General features: G+C 41.2%; 7 protein-coding genes across 7 annotated transcripts; 5 read left to right on the forward strand and 2 right to left on the reverse strand.

Moving 5' to 3' along the window:
- Window positions 1-1068: 1068 nt before the first annotated feature.
- On the reverse strand, window positions 1069-2151 carry EAF01_010669 (uncharacterized protein; the record flags this gene model as incomplete). The annotated part of the gene is made up of 1 exon (XM_038918926.1): window positions 1069-2151. The coding sequence occupies one exon, from the start codon at window positions 2149-2151 to the stop codon at window positions 1069-1071; it is 1083 nt and encodes a 360-aa protein (XP_038765629.1).
- A 1294-nt stretch (window positions 2152-3445) lies between these two features.
- EAF01_010670 (uncharacterized protein) lies at window positions 3446-4210 on the forward strand (the record flags this gene model as incomplete). The annotated part of the gene is made up of 1 exon (XM_038918927.1): window positions 3446-4210. The coding sequence occupies one exon, from the start codon at window positions 3446-3448 to the stop codon at window positions 4208-4210; it is 765 nt and encodes a 254-aa protein (XP_038765630.1).
- A 1228-nt stretch (window positions 4211-5438) lies between these two features.
- Window positions 5439-7203, forward strand: EAF01_010671 (uncharacterized protein; the record flags this gene model as incomplete). The annotated part of the gene is made up of 2 exons (XM_038918928.1): window positions 5439-6476; window positions 6529-7203. Exons 1-2 carry the CDS (start codon window positions 6447-6449, stop codon window positions 7201-7203), a joined length of 705 nt encoding a protein of 234 aa, XP_038765631.1. The 5' UTR covers window positions 5439-6446.
- Window positions 7204-7491: 288 nt separating this feature from the next.
- EAF01_010672 (uncharacterized protein) lies at window positions 7492-8062 on the forward strand (the record flags this gene model as incomplete). Its single annotated transcript, XM_038918929.1, has 2 exons — window positions 7492-7515; window positions 7751-8062. 2 exons carry the CDS (start codon window positions 7492-7494, stop codon window positions 8060-8062), a joined length of 336 nt encoding a protein of 111 aa, XP_038765632.1.
- Window positions 8063-8171: 109 nt separating this feature from the next.
- EAF01_010673 (uncharacterized protein) lies at window positions 8172-9710 on the forward strand (the record flags this gene model as incomplete). The annotated part of the gene is made up of 3 exons (XM_038918930.1): window positions 8172-8224; window positions 8274-8890; window positions 8980-9710. The coding sequence occupies 3 exons, from the start codon at window positions 8172-8174 to the stop codon at window positions 9708-9710; spliced, it is 1401 nt and encodes a 466-aa protein (XP_038765633.1).
- Window positions 9711-9737: 27 nt separating this feature from the next.
- On the reverse strand, window positions 9738-11752 carry EAF01_010674 (uncharacterized protein). Its single transcript, XM_038918931.1, has 3 exons — window positions 11528-11752; window positions 11394-11452; window positions 9738-11328 (listed from the first exon to the last, which is right to left on the reverse strand). Exons 1-3 carry the CDS (start codon window positions 11643-11645, stop codon window positions 9985-9987), a joined length of 1521 nt encoding a protein of 506 aa, XP_038765634.1. The 5' UTR covers window positions 11646-11752; the 3' UTR covers window positions 9738-9984.
- A 5087-nt stretch (window positions 11753-16839) lies between these two features.
- On the forward strand, window positions 16840-17856 carry EAF01_010675 (uncharacterized protein; the record flags this gene model as incomplete). The annotated part of the gene is made up of 1 exon (XM_038918932.1): window positions 16840-17856. The coding sequence occupies one exon, from the start codon at window positions 16840-16842 to the stop codon at window positions 17854-17856; it is 1017 nt and encodes a 338-aa protein (XP_038765635.1).
- Between the last annotated feature and the right edge of the window lie 5443 nt (window positions 17857-23299).

A 23299-nucleotide genomic window follows, 5' to 3' on the forward strand; every position in this document is an offset into this window, starting at 1 on the left:
ACAGAACAATCAACCATATTCATGCAGCGTTATAGAGATGGCTTCTTCCTGATATGTTACTCTTTTCCATCATTCCAAAAGTCCAAAACCCCACTTAGAAGGAGTCCCTCAAACACAGAAGATAATAAGAGAAAGAGCGCTCTAAACGCTGAATTGTCTGTTCCTCAATGAAAACATGAGCCACAATGGTGATAGTTTCCAAACGCGAATATTCCAAAATGTTCAGGAAGTCATGAAGGTCGGATTTCCTTGAATCTTTGGAGACACTGTATCCATTTCTCTCACACTAAGCCGCAAAGGTTGGGACCTCGATGAATTGGACCTCAGCCACGATATAAAACCCATAATCATCCTATCTCATTCTGTTCAATGCCATCAATAAATTTCGACTGTACAAGAAATCGGGTGCTCACCTTTATAAAATCGATCTGATCACTCCCTTCATTCGAGATTTATTTGAGTACAGATATACATTTTCAGCATCGAATCGTTGGATCTCTGGTATTTTTATGGTGGTAAACGAAGTGGTAGTCCAGACCGCCTATTATTTCTCGAGGCGGCTCGGCAAGGACTCCGGTATGACCGATTCAATGATTCAAGACACTTTAGACGATTTAATTTTATATATCAATTAAGATTATTTCTGAGATACAGAAGGTGTTCATTATCCAGGCTCCTTGTAATACCATCTTTCCAAACACCCATAACATATCCTTGCCATTGTAAAACCTTCCCTAAATTAAAATTCTGCAGGTCTTTTGAAATCCCCTTCGCTTTTTCATTTGTTATTTCGTATCTTTATTTGAGAGGCAGAAGAAACCATCATTATCAACCCTCTACCACATAATCCCGTTACTATAGAAGCCTCTCCATGATGCTAGAAAGAGTTGAAAGTTGTCTATAAGATGCCAAAGAAGTTTGAAACGTTACCATACGAAGACATATGTGATATATCCAATTACCAAGGCTTCATCATAGTAAACTGACATCAAGGTTTATGCCGAGTTTTAGGCCGAGTTTTAGGCCAATTTTAGGCCAATTTTAGGAAGGATCTTAGGAGATGTCGACCTATACAAATGGTAATAGATTGAGAACGACCAAAGGGGTGAAGATATCAGAGATTCTTGTTCTGCGCCCTTGGCCTCTCGGGATAGGTGACGGGACGAATTTTTGAGGCTCAGGGAAGTGTTCTCTCCATCTCTTGTCATCAAGCTTTCGCCCAAGTTCTTTCCAGGTAGTAATTGTGAATTCCATGCGACAGTGTAGATTTGGAATACAGTCTCGCACGTGAACGAACCGGACAGAAAATTCAGTCCGGCACTCGATACAATGTTCAATCTCACTTGTCTCTTCTTCAACGTTCTTCCAGTATAACCCCCATGAGCTCTCAGGACGATTTTTGTTTATATCTATAACTCGATCCCGGCTCGTTGGGCAAATCCGGGGACGGATATGCATCGAATTCGAATAACATTGAAGATGGGCACATATATCGACGCGTAGCCGTATTACTTCGCCACATTTTCCTTCGAAAACCCTACGTTGCCGCACTAATGTAGAACGGCCTTTCTTAACGAATGTAAACTGATCCTTCTGAAAACCGATAGATTCACTGCCTTCGCGGAGAATATTCCAAAACACCTCTCTTTCGACAGTCCAGGGAAAATCATCTCGGGTATAGGGGGCAATGAAGCAGATGTGGTGATGTAGATCCCGGGCTAGATATGCTGCAGCCATCTCATTCATGCGATATGATATACTCAATCTTTTTCTCTGATCAACTGAAAGTTTTGAAAGCTTCTGAAGAATCTTGCTGATACCTTTTGCGGGGCTCGAATGTTGCAGAGCACAAAATATATCGCAGCAACCATTCAAGGTCATATTCTTAATATCATATTCCATTATTCTTCGAAATAACATGTTCTCGTGGCGTGTTAGATTGTGGATGTATTGAGATCCAACGAAGACATAGATTGTTTTGCACGAAATGGAGAATAATGCGGCCGATGCGACATCCAAGTTGTCAGCAATCTGTTGGATCAATTCTCTAGGCATTTTCTCAAACGATGAGTTTGTTAATGCATTGAGCTTGTGAGCAAAGTGTATTCTTGGCAATCCAAGGAGGGCGGAAGGTGTCTTGACATGATCCATCTTGATTGGAGCTGGGTGTTGTGGGAATGGATGATGTTGTAAAAGGGACACATTTCGGGAAAAGGTCTGGACAAGTTGTGATGTAACTATTCAAAAGAAGAGCGTCATTACATACTTAGTCTAGCGCATGTGATCCCCAGACTTGATTAAACATTAGTGTGATGGAGATCTGCAAGTAGGTCGGTAAACAAGTACATCATGTAGGCTTCGCTTAGTCATTCTTCTCTCCTCTATTATGTGGGGATAAAATGATCATGGTCCCTAGGCAGTAAATGTGTTCTTTTATTCTGCAAAGTAACAGGCTTGAATTCTTCAATATAAACTCGATGGTTCCTTATATAGTTGCACACCAAATAGGCGTTCAGTTCAGGTGACTCGACAATACTTAATTTTCGTTTAATTTAAAGCCACACAAAAACCAACACAGAACCGGTTCGGTTACAAGTACATAAGATGAATATGGTAGTATGGACGCTAAACCAAAGTACAAATGCGAAATCCTCTTATCAATTTCTGAAGGTCGAGAAGAAATTCGATTTCGGAGCAAGATCCCTACGGTGATTGGGGGAATGTGTCGGCTTTGTGCAGGATTGCTTGTAAACCCCGCAGCTATTCTCGAGAACTTATATGCTCTGCGGATTTTATCTCAACTCGCGTAGAGCTTCTTTCATTGAAATCATTATGTCTTCACCATCTCGCTTATCTCGAGGAAAGTGATTTATAGCCGTCTCGTGATCCAGGACTTCAGCACAATTCTTAAACTGCACCCTTACGTTTGAAAGTTAGGCGATAGTGTCGATTATTTTATACTAGCTATGCAATTTGGCACAATCCAAAGTCCAGAAATCTTTCAATTCACTCACACTGAAAGTTCAACCCTGCTTTGATCATACGGCAGAGTGAGCATGTCGGCGCCTCATAATAATAATTCATCAAAATGGCCGTATCCCACTCTTGAACTATATTTATTATTCATACTGTGCCGTATTTAAAGATCATAAAACACCGATGATGGGGATGCTGTTCTGGTCTCTTATAGTCGTGACATTATAAACTGCTATTGCCATAGAAAGAAGTACAGCTGTTACTAATTTGTTGATACATCCCATCCCGTCTTCAGCCTGTCAGACGTTAAATTCAACCCATTCGACTTTGTTCCTGGATTCACTGCCCAACCAGCAACCAGCCTTCAACAGTAACTGTGAGTATCTCCATTGTGGTCGCCTCCTACCCAACCATACCTCCATATACCTAACAATTTGCCAAGTATCAGGTCGTCGAAGCTCTCTACCGAATGTGTGTCCTATACTCCACCATTTATAGTTGTTTCCCTAGTTGCAAGACGGGAATCAAACAACCATTGGAGCTAGAACGTTGTGGACTCTTCCGCGAGATCGAAGATCAATCAATAGAAACCAACAGGTGTAGCGAAGCAAGGGGTCAAAATGGCCAAAAGACTGAATTTAAGATGCTGAGACTTAAGCAACGCTGCCCTACATGTGTTACAAAAGCAGTAGCGGCAAGAGTGGCAGAGAGGAAGGCGAGAGAAGAAAGAGAAAGGCAAGCGGAGAGAAACGGGGAGAGAGGGGAGGTTCTGAGGCAGTTGACAATGGAGGAGGATGAGGAGGAAGAGACTCCTAGAGTCTGTCAACAACAGTTCGCTGACGCCAACTTTTCTCTTCATACTTGTACCCCTGGCAAGAAGTTGTTTTGGTATGTCGAACCAGATGAGCTGGTAGCAGACATAGAAGACGAATTGAGTTATGGAACAGGTCTCCAAAAAATTGTGGAATCTATGGCTACGAAAGCAGAACTTTCTCCAAAATATCATGATCAAAATCCGCGCCGACTTACAGATCCTATCGATTCACCATTCTCTACGGCTGCCATCACAACTACTATTAATAATCATCAAGACAAATTTCCAAGCCTCGAAGGCAATTCCACGACCCCGCTATCCCCCATGTCTACGCTGCTAGGTGACACAGCGTCTGGAGAAGGGTCTCCCAAATTGCTTGATGATACGAAAGGGACTTTTGGCTTGGGCATATATTTCTAAATGCTTGAAAGCGTGGAGATGAAAGCAATTGCAAACATCCAAGCTTTTCAAGGTAGTGGGGTTAAATTGGCTTAGCGTCCATCAGAGTGTTCCACAGTTTGGAACTAGCAGTCTTAATGTAAGCTTAAACTATTAATTCTTCCAACATTTGAAACGAACTTGAGATTTTAAACCAATAGAATCTTCGAATCAAGATATTGGAAATATCTGAATGTTAAATTGTAGCCTGGACCATTGAAAACGGTAGGACCCATCAAACTTGGGGAGATGATAGAGAAGTGCGACAGAATATAAGCAGGTAGTTGAGAGAACTCGGGGTTGCACCGCAAAACTCCAAGAGATAATTAAACCACGAGTGTGTCGTTACAGTGACGTCAGAATGGTTGTTAGTATTATTGCTACACACTTCAATGCTAGGCGATCGGAAATCTCCAAATGATCTCACTGGGGTATGAAAAGCCTTGTGATCCAATCTCCAGAAGCAATTTTATGAAGGAGCTAGGAAGGCCTTTATATGCTGTTAGATCTGTCAGAAATGGTGCCTTTGCGTGAGAATAGAAGAGAGGCATGTGAATCGTCAGTCACAGTTTTTCCACGGAAAATTAGGTTGAAGAGCCGACGCTCTGTCGAAATTAGATAATATTTTCTAAATTGAAATATATTCTGAAGGCAATGGCGGAGTCCTGGAAATTGCCGAAGCTGAGTAGTTGGAAGAAAAGCAAAAACCCTCATAGAAATGCTCAAAGCTTAACAAGAGCGTGAGTTTCCCCAAAACATTGTTTGATGTTGATTGTCAACGAAACTTGGTGTATATGAACTTCCGGCTCGATAGCAGTAGAGGCCAATCAAGAGCCGAAAGAATGTCTGATAGGTGTAGAGAAGAGAATTGCAAAAATCTACAATTTCTGAGAAAGACAAAGATACAAGCGACTGACAGAAAGGGCACGGCTGTCAAGAGACATTGAACTGAGTTGATGGTGTGATTCGGTGAGACTTGTTTTCCTCATCCTCGGCAATGAAGGGGAGGGGCTCGGAGGGGTCGGAAGGAAGAAAGCTGTGAACATTGAAATACCAATGAATATTTGAACTTGGATCCGTTCAATGAGGTAGGTAAAGTTAAAGCTGGTCTCGAGACGAATATGATGGGTATGTTTGAAATTGTGGTAATATGTGAGTTTCATACACAGGTTTACCTTGCTTGTCTATTCAGAAAGTCCACCAGTCTTGAGCAGAATAGCAGCACCCCAAGGTTCTTCTTGGCCCGATGCGGGTAAATCACGGGGTAATTGACGCCGCTTTTAGATGATGCTTTCGCCAAAGGCACGTGATAGGCAATACTTTGGACGCCGCTTTGTTTTTAAAATTAAGATCCAAAAGATCCTCTATCCACGTCCCACTGTTCCTCCCTGAATGCGTTCCAAGTTTCAACGACATCATAAGGTTTGGCCTGTATCAGCAAGATACCCTGATACGAATCTTCGCGGATTTCTGCATCGCCGAGAACATGACGTCTTTCATAGATACGACAATCTTCCCTCGCTCTTGTTGCTTCCTCTCGCACGAAAAGGCCATGTGGGCACCGTGTCAATTCTCTATTAACACGGAAAGAATTGAAAAGGGATTGAGCTCTTAAGAAGAAAAACACAAATCAATTGATAGATTGGTAGGACTGCCGTCCCCGGGCCCTCACGTCCCATATCCCACAGCACCGCTATAAGCTTAACATCCTAAGCTCCGGTCGTTCGGCCTTCACTAGGACATTCTAGTCGTTGATCCTCCGGGAGAGAAACATCCCGAACGCCTCTGGTTAAATGCGTAGGTCAAGTTCCTCTGGCATTTATTTTCCTAGATTTTGGTATTATAACTTCATTTCTATGCTACTTTCTTCTATTCTTCTATTCTTCTATCTTTCTATGCCTGCGTGATATCTTCACAAGGTTCTCTTTGTTTCAGAGAGAAAAGGTTGTTGATAACACGAAGGAGACATTGTGAGACACGAAGGGTAGGATTTGAGACGAACACGACGATCGAAATTTTACACAAACGAACGAATCCTTGTCTCAATATGGCTTGATTGTTTTGAAGATCGGATGAATAATTGAACGATTCCGACACAAGATATACAAGTACTTGAAGACTTGGGACGAATTTTGTGCCTGCGGAGAATCTCCGAAACAAACCATCAGAACTCATAGCACATTATCTATCATCGTTACAACTAGAAATCTTCTATAGAATGCTCTGTACAAACAGACCCGAGGGCTTCGTACGTCCCAACACATATCCCCTCAACTCCGCGTCCACTGACAGGTTTCTAGGGCCCAACCTCCCACCTCAATTCTTCAAACCTCCCCACAACTTGTTTCACAGACGTTATCCTCATTCCCCTTCCAACTTGGCTCGCTCTCGCCTTCGTACCTATCCTCTTTGCTTTAGGGCTCCACCACCGCAAAATCAACTACAACCCCTCCACCGCACACCTGCGCTCCAACACTCGCTCCTCATGTCTTTACCTCACCTTCCTTGTCATTTACTACTTCCTCATTTTTGCAAATATCGCCATGCTTACTCTCGAAATCGTGCGCTTGACTAATCTTCACTATGGCATTGGTTTATTGCCATTCGGCTACGCCGGAATCCTTCTCTCAGCTGCCTTGTTTTGGAGTGAAGGACTACAACGACGTGTAAAGTGGTGGCAAGCAATAAACATGTTGTTTTGGATAGGAGGAATTGTCATGAGTGCTGTGCAGGTTATTGGATTGAAACAACAGTATGGCTACGATGGGAGAAAGGGGAGCAAATATCCAGTTAGCGATCAGATTCTTGATGTAGCTGTCATGGCGGGTGTATATGCAGCTATTGCGCTACTGGAGGTGGTGCTGGTAATATGGAGGAGAAAGAGAAGAGCATCAGCCTTAAGGTCGGAGAGAGGAGAGATGGGTGCGTTTGAATATGGGAGAGGTGTAAGCGAGAGCTCTGGCATGAAGGAGTAAATTGTTATTTCAGACCTGAAGACATTTTTGGGGTGATCTTGTACTTGTACTTCCTGCAATTGGTTTGGTTGGTTCGGCGTGTTGGAATGAATACATTGGGACTATTCTATTGGGATATGGTCATGGTATACCCTGGGTACTTTACTTTTCAAAAACTGTTAGGAAGAGTGTAAATACGCCTCGTATCTGTTCACTATCACTAAGCTTGTTGTATGTGTGGATTGCCTCTCGTCTCGATCAATGAGTGGTGAATCTTCATCCATTGACTTGCAGAACAGCAATTACCACATGGTCCTGCTACCAGAACGGAACGTAAGAGGAAATGGTTTTCTAAATGAATGGTACTACGCAGAAAAAATTGGTTTAGGGTTTGAACTCTATTATGAGTTGATGTCCTTTTGTTATTCTGTGTAAGAAATGGATACCGAATTTCTAACATCTGATTTGGTAGACAGGCATGCTGACGAGGCTAGGTTGCTGACACGTTCATAACCCCTCTTTCCTATTGCCATCAGCTTAGCCAACTCACATTCACATCTCTAACCAGAAGTTCTTTCTAATTAAATCCGGTACCCTTGAATATCTCGAGAATTCCTACTCGGATTCAACACAATCGATATCATTCATTCAAGCAATGGGTTTTGAGAGAGGCGCGCAAGGTTTCAGGCTTTTGAAAAGTATCAGCCTGACTACGTTCTACACAGACGCACTAAACTATACCACACTTTCACACACATGGGGTAGCGACGAGATTAGTTTCCAAGACTTGGTGAATGGTCGGGATCCAGACAAAGCCGGGAACGAGAAACTTCTATTTTGCGATAATGTGGCTAGAAAGAATGGTCTCGAATATTTTTGAGTAGACACATGCTGTATCGACAAATCGAGCGGCTCGGAAAAACAAGAGGCAATTATTTCGATGTTCCGTTGGTATCGAGATGCCAGTCTGTCTTGCGTTTACTTAGAAGATGTATCAGCGAAATGGGTACCAAGCAGGCACAGCTTCGAAGAACCTTCAGAGGTAGATCCGCGATGAAGTAGGTGGTTTATGCGGGGCTGGACCATTCTAGGCCTTCTTGCACCATCTGTGGTACACTTTTTACTTGCGAGGATAAACTTACTGGTAGTAAGCAAGATTTGGCGCCGTTGATCCACGAGCTCACTGGAATTTCAATTTTGGTGATCCGAGGCGATGTTGGAACATTCGAAATCGATGCCGAAGAGAAATTTTCTTGGATGAAAAGTCGCCAGACTAAATTTGAAGAGGATATTGCATGTTCAATCCTAGGCCTATCTGGAACCTCTATGTCTATGTCCATGTTATATGTCGAAGGAAAAGAAAATGCACTTAGAAGACTTGTGAAGGAGATCAAAAGGCGTGAAAACATTCGTGCGCCGAGACGATTACAACCCTTATATTCTCAGCCGCTAGGTGCTGATCAATTTCGGATCTTGCATTTGAAGCCTGGAGTAGTAGGAAACACCATTATTGGCAAGGTCTCGGAGCATAACACTTCAACACCCTCGCAATACTATGCTTTGAGCTATGTTTGGGGACAAGAGCCATCCCGCACTCTTGCCGATGACCAGGCTCACTGGAAATTATTTACCGTCCCTGGGCCCCAATCTCAAACTGCCCAACACTTGATATCAGCTACCAAACTAGGCAGCGCTTCGGTGTACAATCGTATCCCTCATGGATGTCATCCCAAGATAACTTACCATCTGGAAGTCCATCTTGGGGATCAAACCGCAGAATAAACAGTATCTCTCTAGTCAGTCGTAACCAGAAGCAACTCTACAATGCCCATGGCGGAACAAAAGTTGATCTTTACGTCGGACGTGGCGTTGACGGTGTATGCAATGGATCATTACACACCAAAGGAATAATCCACGGGGAGATCAGTCGAAGATCGACAAGATTCGCTGATGCTACGTTGACGGCAGAAGGCCTAGAATTAGTGGGAACAATAAGCCCCAGCCGAGTTACAAATAGTATACATGTACTAGATGCTTGGCGCATTATTTACGCAGATCGCGATGACAAAGGTGAACCTGCACCGCCAGCCTGTGATGAAGCAATGACTAGTATCTTGAACACTGTATTCAGCGGCTGCGATTCCATTAGTGAGCAGTGTCCGAGCTTGGCCATTGATATTGAAGAGCTTATTATGAATATCCAAACTCCGGGAACTGTTAAAGCATACCTCAAAGTTGTTCGAAACATCGTTTGGAATCGGCGTTTTTGTCAACGGAAATTAAGCGTAAGTGCCAGCAACAAGGAGATGGAAAACATGTTCGTAGGTCTCGTTCCTCAAAATGCAAACTATGGTGATTCGGTTTGCGTTCTATACGGCTGTAGTGTGCCAGTGGTACTATGGAAGTCATTGAATCTGCATGGAGAAGTGCATTGGCAGTTGACTGGTGAGGCATATATGGACAAGATTATGGATGGGGAAGCAGTCCGGTCAAATCTATCCGAGGAAAGTCTATTTGAGATCCGGTAGTATCACATGTGGGATTTGAAAGATTGAATTTAACTTTTGAGCTATCTTGCTTGATGTCCTACTTAAATATATATGTACAGATGTGCCATGAGAGATTTTTACACCGATGACTTTAACACTTGTGGAAAATACTGTCCAGACTAGCCATATAAAGTGTGTAATTACATACTGCCATGTTTCAATAGACTGACGTGAATGAACAAGCAGTGGACCAACTCATACAGAAAAAAAATCAATGAAACGCTCAGCACTTGAAGGGTATTCGGTAAGAAATTTAAGCAAAGCCGGTGCTGACAACAAAGCTCACATCGTCGTTGAACGAGGCGGCGACATCAAAGGTATTCACTCCGCCATTGGTCGCAGCGTAGAGGGCATTGTTGTAGTGGCGGAAGTAGCGAGTAGGGTAACTCCAAGCTCTAATCGAGCTACCTTGGCCACTAAGACCAGCTTGTGGGCAGAATGTGGCATCTTCGTGGAACGCCTTAGAGCCGTCATTAGCATTGAGCAGAAGTCCAAAGTTGTAGTGTCTGATGTAGCTGCCGGGAGTATCGTTTGACTCGAAGGAGAAACAAGCACTGTTTCCAAGACCGGCGCGAACATACCAGCTGGCTTGCTGTTTGAGAGCGGTAGTGCTGGATGATGTAACAACTTGAGTGTTCACGCTGGCGCCGGTGTGTGCAATGTAGCGTGTTGTGTATCCGGCGGTAGTAGCCCGGAGAGAGATCGAGGAACCAACGGTGAGAGCAGTTCCGCTGGTCAATGATGTGGTAGCATATTTAGCAGCTACGATGTTGGCTTGTACCGAGTTTTCGGTGGCATCAGAAGGGTAACCAGTGGTCATCACACCCTCGTAAAAGGTACCCTGCGCGCTTACACTGTTGTCTCCGCCGATTCCGAGAATGATAGCACCTTCTTTGCTCATTGGGTTATAGCCAGACGCACTGGGGCGCACACCACTATAGTATGTCGACAGAGCGCCAGATGCAGAGTTGGCACCTCGAATCGCCCATAGATTTGGTCCTCCCTTGACGACTGCAGTGAAGAAACGGGAGGTGATGGATGGATCTCCAGTGTTGACTTTGGGGCTTACACCGGAGAATAGGCCGTTCTCAAGATCGGCCATGAGCCAAGGACCACTGCCGGATCCTGATCCCCAACCGGTATTGTCACCAAAATAGATGGCTTCCATGTGACCGTTACCAGTGTCAGTATTACTAGTCTCTGCATTGCCGTAATCGAAACAACAGCCACCATTGTAGTGCGTGCCATCGAGAACTGCATACATACCCTCCGCTGCATCAGCTTTGGCTATTCCACTAGGGGCATTGTTGCGGTAGCCTGTTCCGGGCGAAATGAAGACTCCGTATGCTTTCTGACCGTTCAGGGTGACTGGTGCACCAATTGCAGACGCCAAGTTATCGTAATTGTTCACATCGGGACCCTTAAATGCTCCGGGAGGAGCTTGGGTCAGGTGATTACCACGACCAGACTGATCGTAGATTATTGTGATGAGACAGGTGGTGTTAGCGCAGAAAGTGTCTTGAGAAGCAGCATTGGCCACTCCGCCTGCAGCTAGAGGTGCAATGTTTTTAGTGGTCCCATCTGAGCCACGTTTCACCTAGTACATCGAGGAGTCAGTGATTGTTCACCAAAGAATATGAAGTTGAGCATCTGATTGCTTACCTGGTAGAGTGAACCGCTGAAGGCACTGTACAAAGCGCGAGTAGTACTATGTGCGGCAACTGTAAGATTGAAGGGTCAGTCTACAGGAAGCTTTACAACGTAACGAGCTCTTAAGTAATCAATTGGAGGCTTACCACACGGAGTTCCACCAGAGGAGTAGATATCGCAGGGTCCAGCGGCAACGAGAGGGCTAGCGGCAACAAGCCCTAGAGCAAGTGCGCGAGCGCGTTGGATTTTTTGACGTGAAAACATAACTACTCACTTTTGTGGCGGAACGACGGTGTGAGGCACGCTGAAAAGTTCTCAAATATCAACGAGAAGCTTAGATGGCCACTAACGTAGAACTGTACAGCGTAAAGTCGGCGTCTTGCGTGCCTTTTATTAATCTTTATCAACTTTGTGAAGCTTGGCTTGCATGCTCTTGATTGGTACGCATAGCATGCACCTACCTGGTCGTATTGATGATTACTCTAAAATAGGCTTTCATCGGAATTTCCGGGGACCAAGAGTCATATGGAGCCTTTTATTCCACCTCTGATGCTCACGGAACAAGTATTATACGCGTCACGAGGTCTGACTTGTACAGTGCTAAAGAAACGACAGCAGCAGTTTGATGGGGAACTCGGGTCATCCCGAATGCATTCCGCATACCTAATCATAGGTATTGTTAGTAGAACTTGGGTACTATGTCAACAATTAGTGGAGGAAATGCCCGCCACTTCAGTGACCCGTGCCACTTTTATTTAGAACATATATATGCTATTAGGTAGTTCTCCGGACTAAAACAGTGGATCGTATAGCTGCAGATATTTATATCCAATACCGGGTCCCAAGACCTGCAGGTGTAAAGACATTCCATGCGCTCCAATCGGCAGCACACAGATTGATCTTGTTAACTAGATCTTTGGGGTAAGCCAGAGTATTAAAGAATTGTGATTGACCCAATATTGGAATCCGGGGCCCCAGGCCGGCAACAAACCGCCGTATCGAGTTGTCCGTCTCCGTTGTGCATGTGAAAAGTGTGCTCGCTTAAGCACTGGTGTCGGTACCCACTTCAATTCCAACCATAGCCACTTGATGGAATAATTCGGCAGATGCAGGTACGTGGAACTGTCAACTAGATGTATGAAAGTATATATTTCCGGAAGCTTTGATTGGCCCTGATGCAGTGGGAAAATAGCGAGAGAAAAGCTTGATATTCACAAGACTATGTTAAGCCGGCGACCTCTGTCATCCCGAGGTCCGCCAATCTAATCGATGTTGTCTTGTCTGCGATCTGATAAATACCGATGTCATTTTCCTATTAGTTTCAAGAACTTTGTGGCTTGAAAATAGAAGCACTGTCTCTTTCGATACACAGAACGTTCGTCCCGAAAATATTGCGAAGTTCCGAAAAATAGCTCTTTGAACAATGGGAAAAAGGGTGTGAAAGTGGTTGCATTTACGAACGCAAACCTCGATCGTATTGGATACGGTCGGACCATACTCCGTATATCGAGTTGTTCAGTACTCCGTGAAAGATGGTTCTGCGGCAGATGTGGAAAATTCTCCGAGAAGACGTTGAGAAACGAAGAGTGGAGTGAAGAGGAGAGGAGAGTGGTTCGAGTGGAGGTTCACCAATTGTGCTCCACGTGACATCACAGCACGGCTTGCTGCTTTTGTTATCGATAAGATTTATCCAGCGGATCAATGACAACGCAGCAACGTCTTACTTCACTCATATTGCGAGAAACTCCTAGCCGTTGGGTCTATCTCATGTTTGTTCTGTCGGAAACATCGTATTCGCCCGGAATACTGAATTCTCGAGAGCACTGGACCTCTTGGCGTTATTCATATTATGTAGGGCTCCACTAGAATGAACAACAACTACTTCAGAGTTGGATCTAGAATGCCGAGCGGATAACTGGATGATCTGCCGCGGGAGACAAACGATGAAGCTAATGAATAGAATTATGCTGCGCAAGATAATGCAGCAAGAGAGGATCTCTGGGCAACTTCGACAAGATCAGAACACGGTCGACGTAGCATTGGACAACCATGGACGAGAAGATGATAACAACTGTTTGGCCGATAATCATACGCTGCTATACTATGCGCAAGGCAGGGATATGACAAAAAATCATGTAAAAGCTGTTCGGTATTACACCCGTTTGACTCAATCGAGTTCAAAGCTAGAGATCGATAGATCGGAGTGTATACGATAAGGAAAACAGCAGCAGAAGGCTGCAAGCTGTGTTTCTCTATGACAGCTGTATGAGGACGATGTTTCATGAAGGCCCCGCGTGAGACTCGGTGTCAGGAAGTATTTCTAACCACGGCGATTATTCGATCTATGTGCGGGAGATAAATCACAACCACCTTCACGATCTCGACTTACATATAGAAGGGCTCTCTGGTAAGTGTTTCAAAAGTGCATGTATACGTAGAAAAGCTAGACTCACATTGTTCAGATGTTCCGAGCGTGGGCTTATCAAGACCTTTTTCTGGCACCTCGAACTGTACACTTCACATCATCAGAAAAGATCTGGGAACATGGTAGCATGGTCCTTTATATATTCCCGTGTGATATTCATTTTGGCCTTGACACAGTACCAAGGTATCATGACTATAGCCACAGAGGGAAAAAGGGATCAACGGTTCGGACAGTGGGGCACAATTGATGAATATTCCAAGCTCAACTTCAGTAAGCCAGCAGATCGGCTCCCAGATATTGCAGGGATTGCGTCTCATTTCGAGCCACAAACGTAGGACAGAGAATGTGAAATCGACAACATCACGTTATTTTGCGGGTCTTTGAGAAGACAACTTGCTTCATGATTTTCTATGGTGTGGGATCTCCCCGGAGAATAAACCTCGTGAGGTAGTTCGAATCGTCCCATACAATGCGCCCACATGGTCATGGGCTTCTCTAGATTCATCATTCATACCAAGCGGGACGTCAGGTCATGATATTAACATAGGGAACCACCACAGTACTGTTGGTATAGCCCCCGATTTCAAAATTTCGGATTGCTTTACAACTCTAATCAATCCGCCTAATATGTATGGTGTCAGAAGTGGAAAGATTGTTTTGCAAGGAAGATCTGTTACACCAACAAAGTAATACTGCTCTACGAGGACTTCCAATGTTACCAATTGTTCTTCCATGATGTGGGAGCAGAGGGACGAGCGATAAACGACAATCCAAATTTTGGGAAGCTAACGGCAGATACCCCACTGGCGTTGTCAAAAATAATCAAGGACAGAGTCGATTATGGAGAATTGCATTGCTTGTTGATTCATTCATTCGAAGGAGTTGTGATTAACGATGACCACCATCTGGCACTAGTTTTAAAACAATTCGAAACTTTAGAGGTATACGAGAGAGTCTATTGCCATGTTTGACAAATGTGGCGTAGCAGTTGGTGGTGGAATTGGTAGTTCTACTTTTGGTAAATTTATGGAATCTATATGGACTGAAAGTAGCATCCCAACATTTGAGGTTGTCTAAATCGGGGTGAGTACTTCAAATAGGCGACTTCGATGTTGGGCTCAAATTGTTCGGAAAATTTCCCGTGTGTTCAGGCAGTCTAGAAGAAGCCAATTGAACTCATGATAGGTATGAAACGTTCTTCTTGTCGATACTCTTCAATGTCATTCATATATTCACTCTCGTCAAATAGTCAACATTTAAGTTAACCCGATTATTCAACTCACACTGACTCTTCTAGGCAGAGTACTCAATAGTCCAGACTGCAATTGAACAATATAAGGGTTTGAATATCTAGAAGCAATTGGTAATTTGAAATTAGTTCAATATTCTAATCAAATTCAATATCTTGAATGGTTTTAATATTCTAATTGATTTAGGGATTTGATAATCTTGATTGTTGAACTGCAGTCCGGACTATTCGACACCCTGCTTCTAGAGATATACAGACTGTATAACGCGAGGTAGTACTTCCGATCATCATACTTCTCTCGTCGCTTTACCAGTCTCTCCGTTTGGCACACCAATCGTACATTACATCTTAGTATTACCTTTAGGAACAGGATTGACTTATATACGGATAGTTCATCAAATGCCTTCTCAATAACAAGATATAGGTCTACTAAGATTATATTTGGAAGAAAGGGGCACTACGACACTTGCCAGCTGACTCAACCATTTGAATGGGATGCTTCTCACAGTCAAATAATTTGTGGCGCCGCGGCGGCAGATTCATTTTCGAAACCAGAGAATTGGATCAACTTGAAATAGTACGCTACTCGATGAGATTCTCATTATTGTCGCAAATGGTTGATCTCTCTAGCTTGATCTGCATATTTAGTGTCTGTTAGACAAAAAAGAACACCCTGGATCCGGAAGTCTATCTTTGATGTTTTTTTAGATTTAGATTTGGTTAACGAAGAAATGTGAAAAATAATCAACAGTTCCTATGGAATCTATAATTTTTAATAGTCTTCCAAACGACAGCATCATCAATCTCTTCGGAGAAAAAGCCCTGCTCATCGTCTGGACAATTGACAAAAGGCACCTCTTCTTTGTCAACAGATTCAAAAGATAAGTAGCCAAAATCTAATGCGAATCTCAGTCTCGAGTCGAATACCATCAGCAAGACAGATACTTAAGTTACTTCTTCTAGAAACACTCCTTCCCATGATTTACTTGTGAAGTCGCGCCCCTTTCTCAGAAACACAAATTACTTGCATATGCATCCAGCCCCGCATCGAATGTAGGCTCTATGTCTAGTATGTTGTCTGGCTGTCTAATTTGGTAGCAACATACATTTAAACAGCGAGCACTCTGTCAACATTACTAAGTAATCATCAGCGTTTGTGGTTTAGTGGTAAAATCCATCGTTGCCATCCATCTCTTCCTCGTCCAGAAGAGTGCGAAACAACTTCGATGGGCCCCGGGTTCGATTCCCGGCGAACGCATCAATCTTTTGCTCGTTCAACCAAGTTGAAATCTTTGCTCGATTATTTTGGTGTCGATTTTGGAAGTTGTGATGGGTTCAAACTTGTGAAGCTTTGGTGATGGTGGGGTAGTGTGGGGTTCTTGTTGGTTTTTTTCTTGGAATGATAAGTACTAGAGGTAAGCACAGATGGATGGATGTCTTTGGATATAACTTTGAGGTCTTCATTTGTTTTTGGTGCAGGAGTCGAGAGGGATTTGCTTGGGTAGTATTGAGGGCATCTCTCTTTCTGTACTTGGTCTCTCGGAGGTTGAGAATTGTTGGATTTATCCGTTTTGCCCATTCCTGCATATTTTGATAATCCTTTAAGGTTAACCAATAATGATTGCAGTCAGTGTCTTACGATGTAACATGTACCATAAAACCCGGCGTTATAATTGTTTCTTTCCATCGTCCAATTCTCGAGGGGAGCTATACAGATCTGTATCTTCAATACTGTCATCATCTTCGAATCGCTCTACACGCTTCCTCGAGCAATCACAAAGAATATGCCTTCAAAGTGGACAGAGGCACACAAGTCAACTAATGGACCGGGTGATGCACGTCCAACCGCCTTGCAAATTGTACAAGATGAGGATCTAACAGGCAAACTCACTGGAAAAGTAATCCTCATCACCGGGTGCTCTTCGGGAATTGGAATCGAAACTGCCAGAGCTCTGTCTACCACGGGAGCGACATTGTATCTAACTGCGCGGGACATCACCACTGCTGAAAAAGAACTCGAGGATATCTTGGAACCCGGCCGAGTGGAGATTCTGGAAATTGATCTCAGCTCATTAGCTGGAGTGAGATTGGGCGCGGAGAAATTTTTAAGAGAAAGCTCCAAGTTGAACGTTTTGGTATGCAATGCTGGAATCATGGCAATTCCAAATTATAACACAACTGTGGATGGCTTCGAGATACAATTTGGGGTTAATCATTTGGCTCATTTTCTGCTTTTTCAACTACTGAAGGATACGTTACTATCATCTGCGTCTCCATCATTCAATTCGCGGGTGGTCATGGTATCCAGCGCCAGTCATCGTAATGGGGGTATCAGACTCGATGATTACAACTACACCAAAAGACCAGAAGAGTACAACTTATGGGGTTCATACTCACAATCAAAGACAGCCAATATCTACATGGCCAATGAGATTGATCGTCGCTATGGTCAGCAAGGGTTACATGCAACGTCACTGATGCCGGGAGCAATAGCATCTGGGATTAATAGAAATCTTGATCCGAAAGACGTAGCGGAATACAATGCCACAGAGATAATGAGGAAAACAATGAAAAGTCTAGAGCAAGGTGCTGCGACGACAGTGTTAGCTGCGATTGGAAAGGAGTTTGAAAATAAAGGCGGAGTGTACCTAGAGAATTGCGAAGTTGCAGGACTCTATCCTTCGGATCGTCAACTTGATCATGTTGCTAATATCCCGGGATTCGTGGAGCATGCTTTTGATAAGGGAAAAGAAGGTAGACTTTGGCTGGACTCTTTGAAGATGGTTGGCTGGGATGAGTAAGAGTTTGTAAAAAGTTAGTATCTTCTATGGTATCAGGGTATTCAATAGTTCATATTGGTAGATACTGAACCGTGCATAGTGCACTCATTTCTTCCATAGCAGCACAATATCTAAGAAGTGATTTGAAAATGACTGGACGTAGAAACGAAAAGCCTATAGTATAATACTAACGTTGATTATTGAAGCCCTTATATCTCTTTTTTTTAAGATATTCCGTATGTAGTCTGAACCACAATTCAACAACATTCAACAACATAAGATTTCAAATATCTAAAAGCAACTGGAAATTCAAAAACGATTTAACATTTCAGTCAAATTCAATATCTCACATGCTTCAATTATTGTGAGATTCTATAATAAGTATACTAAATCACTTATTAATATCTTATTAATCAAGCTATATATGTATTAATAATATAAGTATAATATGATTTTATATTATAAAATTATATTATTAACATAACTTGACTAAAAGTGGGTTATGTTATGATATGGGTTACAAAAATCATATTTTCCTATTTGATCTTGTTCTACATACTACAGAATAATTTACAACTATCACTAATCCAATTGAACTATTATTATCCTCTTCCTCTTCCATTTCCCTTTTTATTTAATCAATTTGACGTTTGAATAATCTACCACATTATTGTTTTAATAAGAATGTTTATTCAGCCTTCTCAATAATTTTCAATACTTCTTTAGTATTAAATACAAATTCACCTTTTAATTTTATTCTCTTTTCATTTTTTTATTTCTTTTGTATTTCAAGTAACTTTTTATATTCTTGAAGTTCTTTTCGAAGAATAGCATTTTTAATATTTAAGTTTTCAATTTAATGAGTTATTTGCTTTATATATCTTTATACTAAAGAAATAGACAGATTATTAACGAATAAAGTTGAATTGAATACCTTATTTGCTTATCACAGCTCAATATTATTCAAGGGAGAGTTATTAAGCAAAGAGAGATCTAGATCTTCTAGGTTTGCTAATGTATTTAGAGTGGAAGGTAGTAGTAAAAGCGAGGTTGGAAGATTATTTAGAACTTGATGAGGACTAAATGAATTCAAACCTGTTCCTTTCTATCCACTTTTGATATTTTGATAAGTAAAACCTTTTTCTTTTATCTTTTGAAAAAGCTGTACTCAATTAGATCATTGTATTCATTGTATTCTTGTTTGAAAGTATTGATCAACCTTTTGGGCATAATATCGCTTCATCGGTCTATATACTCTAACATTCAATGGCTGAAGTAGATGTGAGCAATGAGGTGGTAAAATAAGAAGATTAATTTCTTTCTCAATACAAAAAGCAATCAAACTTTCTGTAACGTGGTTTATCATCATGCGGCCCATATCATCATGCGGCCCACTTTCACCTCAATTTGCACCCTTTTATTTCAACACGCGTTTTATCAACAACCCACGATGCATTCGAATAATGAAGAAGCCCGTATACTCCTAGCTATCGATGCTATTCATAAAGACAAAAAACTAAGTGTTAGAAAGGTTGCTACGATGTATAATATACCACGTACAACACTACGGCGTAGAATAGACGGTTTTACCCCTCGTACAGAATATCGACATAAAACCCATAAACTTACAGAATTAGAAGAAGAGATCATTATTCAATATATTCTTGATATGGATTCGAGAGGTTTTCCACCTAAACTTAAAGGGGTGGAAGATATGGCGAATCATATTCTTGAATCGAGAGGTGGAAAAGCGGTTGGAAAGCTCTGGGTGCATCGATTCGTAAAGCGTCATAAAGAATTAAAGACGCGTTTTAGTCGTGTTTATGACTTTCAAAGAGCTTTGTGCGAGGATCCTGAGTTTATTCGAAAGTGGTTTCGTCTTATATCGAATATGCGAGCGAAATTTGGTATACAAGATTGTGATATGTGGAATTTCGACGAAACAGGCTTTATGATGGGAGTTATAAATGCTGGTATGGTAGTTACTAGTGCTGAGAGGAGTGGTAGGAGTAAAGCAGTACAACCAGGCAATAGGGAATGGGCGACAGCGATCATATGCGGTAGTAGTGTAGGGGAAATCATACCTCCATTCCTGGTGGTTCAAGGACAGGTGCATCTTTCCAATTGGTATACGGAAACCGATCTTCCTGCAGATTGGGCTATTAAACCTACTAGCAATGGGTGGACGAACAATGAGACAGGATTGGAATGGTTAAAACACTTCGATAAACATACAAAGGATTGCAGAGTAGGCAAATACCGAATGTTGGTGCTAGACGGACACGAAAGCCACGAATCCATACCTTTTCAATCATATTGCAAGGAGAATGATATTATATGCGTATGCCTACCACCGCATTCAAGTCATTTAACTCAACCACTTGATGTCGGATGTTTTAATAGGTTAAAACAAGAATATGGTACTCAAATTGAGGGGTTTATAAGGGCACATATCAATCATATCTCAAAGGTCGAATTCTTTATAGCTTTCAAAGCTGCATATCAACGATCGATCACGAATCAGAATATGAAATCTGGATTCCGAGGAACAGGATTAGTCCCCTTTGATCCTGAAATAGTACTCTCAAAATTAGATATTCGAATACATACACCTAGTCCTCCTCCTTTTGTCAATTTAGACCTCTGGACCTCTCAAACTCCTCACAATCCTACAGAAGCTCTTTCTCAATCAACATTAGTTAAATCTTGAATCAATCGTCATCAATCAAGCTCTCCTACACCTATATTTGAGACTGTACTAGCTCTAGCTAAAGGCACAGAGAGATTAGCTCATGAGAATACACTTTTAAGTGCAGAGATCCGTACACTTCGGGCAGCAAATGAGGCATTAAGCAAGCGTCGACGTGCGAAAAAAACCCAATTGCGTCAAGGAGGAGTACTTACTGGACAAGAGGCTCTTGATATATTATCTCAGCAAGAGGTTGATGTTCAGATTCAACGCGACGAGCGTCAAAAAGGGAGGAATCCTAATGGGGAAGTATCTTCTAATAGATGCTGTAGTAAGTGTGGAAAACCAGGTCATAATTCAAGAACTTGTCAAAACGATATAATAGATCCTAGATTATTAGATTCTTAATAGTTTTAATCAATTGAATCAATTGTTGTTGAGTAATATGGATTTAAAAATACAAATTGAGGTGAAAGTGGGCCGCATGATGATATGGGCCGCATGATGATAAACCACGTTAATATAATTAGAATGATTATCCATAATTAATAATCGAAACTGATCTCCTAATATTTTTCGAGATTTTGGCTCAAAAACCTTATATATCCATTCAAAGCTATAACTATTAGAAATCCACTCACTATTGCTTGTTAAGAAATACCAGTTTAGAGGAATGTTAGTTGAAATCCATATAGTGTTGGTATTCTAAGCCTTGAAAATGATTATAGGGGGTAAAAAGCCTTTATTTGTATTCACACATTCCAATACAGTTATTCACTCTTGCTTTTCTATTATAACCTTTCAATTTGATTTGAGAGTAGAATTCATGATTATATGTGTTGATTCTGTTTCTTCAATTGTATATCCTATCTTATTCATGTTATATATATTCTTGAATTTATAATATCGTTCTTCGATTCATACTTGAAATATTGAAAACCATATTGAAATTGTTTCAAATGTAACTTCTTTATGCCTTACAAATTCCAATTTACAAGAATAGATTCCTTTAAGTTTGAAATATCGATTTAAGAACCTATAGATCCATTATTAATCTATATAATTTGATTGAAAAGATGAAGAGGTAGATAGTAACACGAAAATGACGCATTGATTTAGAATTTCTTAAACTATTTCTTTCAACAACCTAGAAGTTACAGAGTATCCAGTAGCTGTCAATTATGAGATCTATCATACTAAAGTCTTCTTTTCCATGTTGGAAATTTTTTGAAAGGATTCGTAAGATTGAGAGCATAATTGTTGTCCAATTATTTAATTTATCAAGATTGACTTTGGAATCTTAAAATGAATAATAACACTTCGAATTGAAGTAAATTGTTTATTTTTTAGACTTTCTATAGCCTTTTGAATATTATCTTCTGATTCATTACGATTTAATGACTTTCGATCCATTGTGTGTTGAATAAACACGTAAAATAAAGAAATAAGGGGGTGATTTTGACCCATATCATGACATGACCCACTTCTAGTCAAGTTACGTTATATTATAATATAGCTATATCTCTTATCAAATTGATTTATAATGAAATAGAATGAAATGAAATCATATAGAAGATTATTAATAAACTAACTAAATTGATTGATTTTATTTTTCTTTTATAATATAAAATGATTCTGTAAGATTCGATTTAAATCGATCTTATTTATAAGCATAGTGTTACGGGAGCTGCCTCTAGGGTCACGTGGAAGTGTCTAGAGATCTCTCGAGGTGGTTTAGACTAGATTTCAAGTAGGAATTCAATAAGGTTGTTACTGGTTGCAATTCTCGTAACTATAGTAATGAAACTAATGATTGTTCTTGAGCACGAAGCTCTACATTGTAATGAAATCTGTTCTCTTATATAGACCTTCCTGCTCTGCAGAACCTACAGTTCTGTCTTGTCTGGATCCTCTGGATCCTATGGATCTAGATGTTTATTCTTCGATCCCCTAGATCCTCTAGGTCCATCACGTGACTTCCTGACCATGTGACGCGGTATGTTGGATGCCGTCGTAACACATAGAAACTACTGGAATTTCATTATAAACTATATAAACCTAGGATATTCTTTAAAGAAAACCTAAAAAAAAGAAAGCAAATTTAGTTTAATTAAGCTCTTTCTTATTCAATTCAATTCTTTTATTATATTCGATTTGTCCTTCAAGCTAAAGTGACTAAGTCTTCCACTATTACTAGAATATTATTATTATTATATTCTGGAAAATTACCTCCAACAATTATTCTGATTGATTTGAAAATTTGATAATCTTTATTGTTATTATTATTAAACTACAGTCCAGAAGACTGTTAGACACTCTGATCTTTCGCCTGCCCCAATAAACCACAATAATAACTTTCTCCAATTTCTCCCCATTGTAATCTTTAGCAGAGTCTAGAGTTCTGAGTCTAGTGCCATTAACATCACACTCATATCGGAATCCATAATTTGAGTTTCAGCTATCTTGATATCAGTTTGTTCCTTGCCCATTATATTGACCCGGGAAATGAGATCGGATCCCTTCCTAGATTGTTGCATTTCGTGAAATCTTAGAGATATGACATGCATCTTCATGAATGATGTTCATATCGAGAGTTTATAGCGAGAAGATTATCCAAAGATGGGAGTTGTAGATATTGTTCGTTACCTTACTCATGTACTATGCCAGTACACTAGTAACAATACGACTGCAAGACAAAACAATTCCAGTTCATCTAGAAACGCCTTTTGCCATGCAAAATAACACTCTTTGAATTCGATCTCCCATATTCTCACA

Source organism: Botrytis porri (genome assembly GCF_014898465.1).
Source record: "Botrytis porri strain MUCL 3234 chromosome Unknown BPOR_017, whole genome shotgun sequence".
In the NCBI taxonomy this organism is placed as follows: Eukaryota; Fungi; Ascomycota; class Leotiomycetes; order Helotiales; family Sclerotiniaceae; genus Botrytis; species Botrytis porri.